General features: G+C 44.3%; 1 protein-coding gene across 6 annotated transcripts in view; it reads right to left on the bottom strand.

Annotated features, from left to right (window-relative positions):
• The window catches only part of TTC13 (tetratricopeptide repeat domain 13), an 89,180-nt gene that overhangs the window by 8,806 nt on the left and 73,041 nt on the right, over nucleotides 1–7,333 (bottom strand). For 4 of the 6 annotated variants that reach the window (XM_025850722.2, XM_073879061.1, XM_025850718.2 and 1 more), the window contains 3 exons: nucleotides 5,006–5,115; nucleotides 2,531–2,666; nucleotides 925–1,004 (listed from right to left, as the gene is read on the bottom strand). In XM_025850722.2, the coding sequence (XP_025706507.1) occupies nucleotides 925–1,004; nucleotides 2,531–2,666; nucleotides 5,006–5,115 (326 nt within the window). The remainder of the gene's footprint in view (nucleotides 1–924; nucleotides 1,005–2,530; nucleotides 2,667–5,005; nucleotides 5,116–7,333) is intronic. The other 2 variants (XM_025850719.2, XM_025850721.2) reach the window with 1 other exon arrangement.

Below are 7,333 nucleotides of genomic sequence, written 5' to 3'. Positions count from 1 at the left end.
TGTCCCTCCTTCCCGTGTCACCTCTTTCCCGTGTCACTCCTTCCCGTGTCACCTCCTTCCCGTCACTCCTTCCCGTGTCCCTCCTTCCCGTGTCACCTCCTTCCCGTGTCACCCCGGGAGCCAGCACAGCTGCCATGAGGACAAATGGGCAACTGCTGGGTACCCGCACGGCACCCACGTCCATGCTTGATCAAAGGGGGCACGCGGAGGGCGTAAGCATGTCATATATTCAGTGCACGCTAGTAACAGGCTGATACTACAGTATTTATGCTCCTAGCTTGTTTCCGTGCCTTTCTAATATAACAACATTTACTACCACATCTAGGAGAGTTTTACTTTTAAAGTGTTAAAGACAGGAACATTCAAGTATCTCATTTTAGCCCAAACATCTTAAATTCAAATTCCACTATCTACTGCACGTCGTACTGGCTAACAGAGAACAGACAGAAACCCTGGTTTTAATGACACCTAAGAAGCTCCTGACGGATTCCTAAGGAGCAAGAATGGATTCACAATAGTACAAGTAGTACAGAATGGCTGGTGACTCAAAAAAGGGCTGGAGGTCGAGTGACGGACCAAACCCGGGGGAAAGGGGGGAAGAGGGCAGGGTGACGGTCTGGGCAAATATCAAAAGTTCAAATACAAGTGCACATGCATGCATGTAGCAGGCCTTCAAGACACCTGTGTTGTCCAGTGAGGGGTCTCCAGCCTGTAAAACGTAAGCACGCTATCTTAGAACAACCTTTCCTAACTCCTTTGATGGTGTGGTAGGTCAAGGACATAACTTCTGGGTGGATTTTGAAAAAAACCAAAGGGGATTTCCTGCAATTGCTTGGGGTACTTTTGGAGCCCAGACACAACGAGGAGTGCAACCAAAAAGGACATGTTCTTCAATGTAAAGACTTTCAAGTCATAGGCTCTCACCTGGATCCTCGAGAGAGTGGCATTAAATTATAAAAGTAATAAACTAAGGATAAGATTAAGTTGCAAACAGCATCAGCCTCCTAAAAAAAAAAAGACACATGCTCATGAGTTTAAGTACTAGATTATAAACTAGTTTTTTACAAGGTGATAAGACATAAGAAAAATTTAGCTCGGGAAGAGGATTATTTCATGTCTCTCCTACAGGAACCTACTTTCACATTCTTGCGTATTTTATACTCTGCGCTACCATTTTTTCCTAATGAAAGGGTATATATACAGTTCAGGGTAAGGCAATATTTTCCAAGCTGTTTTTAAAACTGAAACTTTTTCAGGGCACCTGGGTGGATCAGTCAGTTAAGCAACCAACTCTTGGTTTTGGCCAAGGTCTTGATCTCAGGGTCCTGGGATCGAGCCCCGAGTCGGACTCTGCACTCAGAGGGGTGTCTGCTGGGGATTCTCTCTCTCCCTCTCCATCTGCTCCTCCATTCCCCCTCAATTAATAAATAAATCTTAAAAAAAAAACCAGAAAAACTTTTCTGATAAACATAAAAATATCAGCCTCCTTTAGCGTGACTTGAAATGTCAAAATACGTATTAAGATTAAAATAAAACAAAGTACTCATTAATACCAAATATGGTTTCCCAAGATTCTGATGAGCACACCCTCTGTACTGAGATTTAGGTGATAAATACACTTAATTATATAAAAACCTGGATGCTTAATTATAGGAATGAACTGATTAGATGCAAGAGAAATGAAGTGATTTCCCAGGAGCCAAGGGCATCCACTCCAGAAGTTGGATGGAGTGCCCACAATACTCCCACGAAGGTGACAGGCCGGATCCTGCCTCTAGGGAGCCCCCTTGCATTGGGGTGGGACACGGAGGGAAGAATCACAGACCAGGAAAGGCCCACCAAATGCCCCACAGGCTACTGTCACTACAGACCAACTATGGACAGAGCCCAGACTTACCATATAACACAGTAATTGTGTACATGGATCATTTCCCTTCCTCAATTACTATTGTTATTAAATATGGGAATTGGGGGCACCTGGGTGGCTCAGTTGGTTAAGCATCTGCCTTCGGCTCAGGTCATGATCTCTCAGGGTCCCGGGATTGAGCCCTACGTTGGGGAGAGCGGGGAGTCTGCTTCTCCCTTATACTCTCCCTCTGTGTGCTTTCTCTCTCTCAAATAAATAAAATCTTTAAAAAATAAATAAATATGGGAATTGTTTCTATAAGAATTTTATTTTTATTTTTTTAAAGATTTTATTTATTTATTTGAGAGAGAGAGAATGAGAGGTAGAGAGCACGAGAGGGAAGAGGGTCAGAGGGAGAAGCAGACTCCCCGCTGAGCAGGGAGCCCGATGCGGGACTCGATCCCGGGACTTGATCCCGGGACTCCAGGATCATGACCTGAGCTGAAAGCAGTCGCTTAACCAACTGAGCCACCCAGGTGCCCTCTATAAGGATTTTTTAAAAAGAAGTCCTTATCATCATCAGTGAAAGCTGATCTTAAGCATAAAATGGATAATACCCGTGAATGGGTAGAGGCTTTGAAAAGGTTATAAGCACGGATAAAATGGAAAAAAACAAAAACCTACCCCAAATTCTGATGAAAGAATCAGTACTTTTCCTTTTGCTGTGAGGTCTTTATAAAGCGCATCTATCTCAGCGTGATAGAATTGTGTTCTTTCTTCTGTGGTTTGCGTTTCCACAGAAAAGAGTATGTTGCCAACCCTAAAAATACAACAATGTGTGTCAAAGGCATGCATTATACAATTCAAAGAGCCAAACACGGGGAGTCAAAAAAAAGGAAGGAACTGGTATGCTGATGTGGCACAAGACATATCTGAGAACGTGTCCCACCTTTCTAACTACACACACGGAGGTGTGTTCCATATGCAGGCAGGTTTCCCATAAAATATGATATTTTGTTCAGTCTAACCAAATGTACATATTATAGGAGCTTAAGCTACTACAGAAGGGAACCACACATAGTCAAGAATGAATGCATGGTAAAGACTTTCTCAGACAGCCTCCATAGTATGATTGAAGATCAGGAGCCAGAACTGTGTGCAGAAGTTCAGGGACTCCACTGTGTTTTTTTAAGCTTCTGCTGCACGCTTAGCTCCATGACAGGCTCTACAGAGGAGACAAATTTGATGCAACATGCATGTATTATATAAATAAACAGCTCTTAGATCCTATAAAGAGGAACACAGCACAGCTGCTGCATTTATGGAGGAAGAGAGGGAGAACTGAGGCCATGAATTATTATAAGACCACGCACAGGGCGATCACATAGTGAGTCAGGGTTCAAAAGTGGGAGATCAGGTCTAATTTAGGGATGTGGAAGACAACAGGAAATGCTTCACAGGGGAAGGGGCCCGAATGTGAAAATCAGAACGGGAGTGAGAGAGGCTCAGAACCAGGAGGTGCGAGGTGACCTCAGGGAACAAGCCGTCCAGCTGAGCTGGCAGGCCAAGTTCTGGCAGGAAAACAGTTCAGGCAAGCAGGAAATGTTGCAAGGGCCACATTATGAAAGGCCTTGAGTGCCTGCCTGGCAGGGGAGCGGGTCCTGGTATCCACAGGCAGTGGAGGGTATGGAGCAGGGAGTGGTTTAACACCCAGTGGAATGGAGCCTCAGGGACACTGACAAAAGGACTGGAAGCTACCACGAGACCGGGGACGGAGACACCAGAGTCTCCTTGAGGGCTCAGAGCCCAGAGCATGATGTAATGAATATGGCAAGACGTGGGGGAAAGACGCCACGTTTCTGGGGGAAGCTTTATGTACTCTTTGACACTGTCATTCCCTTTCTGTCTGGAGAACCAGTTCATCTGAGGAGATCTGTATCTCACGAGTGGGTGGAAAGGCAGGGGAGTAATTTAAACGTTAATAGCAAACCCTGGAATTCCTTCCGGGGAGGGGAGTGTGGTATTTGTTGGGAAAAGTACTTTGATAAATGGTCTGGGGTAGTTCAAGACCTCAAGGATATGGAAAAGTCACAAAATCTGGGATTTGCTAAGCTGGTGCTTACTCTGTGTAGGTTCTGACAGAGAACTTGACAAAGAGGTTCCTGTGGTTTGAGAGTAAAGGCACATGAGAACTCAGAACCTACTGTGTAGGTTCTGACAGAGAACTTGACAAAGAGGCTCCTGTGGTTTGAGAGTAAAGGCACATGAGAAAGCTGGAGCCCAAGAGGCAGAGGCAAGTCACAGCCCTACTGTGGGGCTGGCAGAAATCAAGCCAGAAGTCCTGATGCAGGAATCATGGCGCCTTGCAGGCGAAGCAACCGAGGGATACATGTTGCAGGGGAGGGGCAAGGTAATCACCCCAAATTCAAGGGATATGGAGGCTCCTAGATGAAGCTTGGGCTTCAGATATAAATTAGACTGGTTAATAAAAAGTCACTGCGGGACTATTTACAAAGTGAAAAATGAGAAGTACTCTAAATGGTCAATAACAAAAAATTAGTAGGAATGCTACAACATCCACAAAATGGAATACTATGCAAGCATTACAAAGGCTTGCAAAAATATAAGAAAATGTTCATGATAAAGTAATTGTAAGATACAAAAGAAACAGATTATAAAACAATGTGTGGAGCATAATCTCAGTTTTTAAAGAAAACAACTCAATGATTTTTTTTTATCTTTGCTTATCTTTGTATTCTAAATTTTCCATAATAACAGACTGCACCCCTTTCATAATATATTAAAACCTGTACTTAAAAACTCTTACAATGGCCTTCAATCTGCCAATCTTTCATCTCTTTTCATTTTATCACTAAAAGTGTTGCCCACAAGGAACTTTAAGAACCTGGAAGAATGCTTTCCACATTAGATATTATACCTAATATCTAGAAAGCTGTTAGATCCAGCATGGTCAGAAAATGTCTATCTGCTGGCATAATATTCTACAAGTCATGTTAACAAAATAACTGGTTATAGCTACACACTGGCCCTTGATAATTTTCATTTTAGGATAAAGCAAAAGCCGGGTAACGTCTAAGCTCCCGTGGCAATATCAGACACCAGCCCACCTTTATACTCACACTTAGGAAGCATACATACTTGTCTCCTGTAATTGTGATTGTGAATCCATCATATTCCTTCCCTTGATCTTTGAGGCTGGGAACTTTTGTGTTCACCGTGAACCCATCCTTCGTTTTAGTATTAAACTGCTTTCAGGGAAAAAAAATTCACATTACTAGTGTGTAATTCATTGTAAACCCCCAGGCACTCTTCTGTAGCGCTGAGTCCACCTTCTACGTGTTTAAAAAGGGTCACAGAAATCCTGATGCAAGAGGCCATGACCATGCACACCTCTATAGGGACTGGGGACGCCTCTTCCTTTCCCTAACACCCCACACAAACTCCAGGCCCAGGTGGCACTGCCCAGTGCCCCTAGCAGAGGCCGGCACAGAGCCTCAGCAACAAGCTCCCTCAGTCAGTGGGGGTGCTGCTCCCTTCTAAGAGTGCCCTTAGGATTTTCTCATGTTTATCTTTATTGGCAGCAACTTGGATTCTTAGCGGAATGGCTGTACCCCAAATCTCATAACTCAAAAAACATCTTGTGCTCACGCTCGTGCTCCTTCAAGGCAGTTTGATTTGAAAAGTACTCAGAGTTATATTTGTCAACTGGAGAATTTCACACACACACACACACACACACACACACACACACACACACACACACTCCAACTCTACAGACCACAGAAAAGTATGTTAAAGGAATTACACAGAGCCAAGAATGGCCTTCAGGGGTGACAAGTATGAAGGCAGTTTCAGATGTCAGCTTTTTATTTAAAATACTTTGGACAGGGAGCCTAGGTGGCTCTACTGGTTAAGCGTCTGCCTTCAGCTCAGATCATGATCCCAGGGTCCTGGGATTGAGTCCCGCATCAGGCTCCCTGCTCAGCAGGGAGCCTGCTTCTCCCTCTGCCTGTTGCTCCCCCTTGCTTGTGTTCCCTCTCTCTCTGGCAAATAAATAAATAAAAATCTTTTAAAAAATAAATAAAAATAAAATATTTTTGACAAAGCCAAAATGCCAATAAATAGATTTTGTCGTTACTCCAGAAAAAATCCTCCCCACATTGTTTAGTGTTGCCAACTTTTTTTAAAGGGCTGAGAGACTTGAATAAGAGAACCAAGGATAGACTAAGAGGAGGTTGTGCTTCACATAAGTCACTACTGGGGGAAAGGTTGTCTAAAACCAGTAAGACCCAGCAGGTGGTCATGAATGGTGCAGAGAAGGAGCAGGGACCAACGAGGCACAAGTGATCAGAGCCAGAATCAGGAACCGGAACAGGAATATCTTCCATGGAGAAGGGGCTTCTAGAGGAAGATGTGTGGTAACATTGTATGCCAATTCCCATCTGATGCTCACAACGTACCAGTAAGACAGGGCATGGTCTCCATCTTACCGAGGAGGAGCCCCTGGGAGGGCAGGTCCCACCCGAGTTACTGAGCGGGAAGTGGCAGCGTGGGAATGTGGACCCAAGCCTTCATGACCTCCAGCCACATTATATGCCAATAAGCTGCCTCAAGGGGAGCTGAGGTATACAGTTGACCTTGACCAATGTGAGGGGTAGCCGACCCCCCAAACCTCTGTATAACTTTTGACTCCCCAAAAACTTAACTGCTAATAGTCTACTGCTGACTAGAAGCCTTACTGATAACATAAAAGGTTAATATGTTTTATGTATTCTATACTGTATTCTTATAGTAAAGTAAGCTAGAGAAAAGGTTATTAAGAAATCACAAGGAAGATACATGTATAGGACTGCACTGTATTTATTGAAAAGAATCCACGTATAAGTGGACCCACGCAGTTCAAACCCATGTCGTTCAAGGGTCAGTTGTATTTTAACATGGTTTTTCACCGAAAGAATATTTCAGTGGAAGCTGTTGTCACATCACATTGCACCAAACCCTTTAAAACCAAAGGTATTTATATACTTCTGTGTGTGCCTTTAAAAAATATGTGCTTTCACCACACTCCCGGATGAAAGCTAGGTGTCTAGTGCTGCCAGGGAATGGTCACTTCCACACCACGGCGTGACCTTGCACCAGAAGGCTGGCCCCGGGCGGGCGATGCTCGGCCTCTTGGCTGCACTAAACAACTGCAGGCTTGGAGCCCACTAGGCTTTTCTTTTTAAACCAAGACATACATAAAACGTTAAAACCCTGCTCAGCTGACTTGGCCTTCTACCCAATAGAGTAAATGTAATGCCTAAAATACCAACAAGAAAGAACATGAAAAACTGAGACATGTCAGTTTTCTTTCTGTAGGTCTGTCCCAGAGGCCCTCCGTGGAGCGGTTCTGCCCTCTGGGGGGCATCTGGGGAATTTATGGGAGAGTTTGGTGGCTACAGGGACAGGGGGGTGGAGGGCGGGGGG

This window comes from Callorhinus ursinus, unplaced genomic scaffold (genome assembly GCF_003265705.2).
Source record: "Callorhinus ursinus isolate GAN/ISIS: 27379988/994484 unplaced genomic scaffold, GSC_fseal_2.0 scaffold32, whole genome shotgun sequence".
Classification (NCBI taxonomy): domain Eukaryota; kingdom Metazoa; phylum Chordata; class Mammalia; order Carnivora; family Otariidae; genus Callorhinus; species Callorhinus ursinus.
Note: the sequence above shows the minus strand (reverse complement) of the source record. Positions and strands in the feature narration are given on the sequence as shown.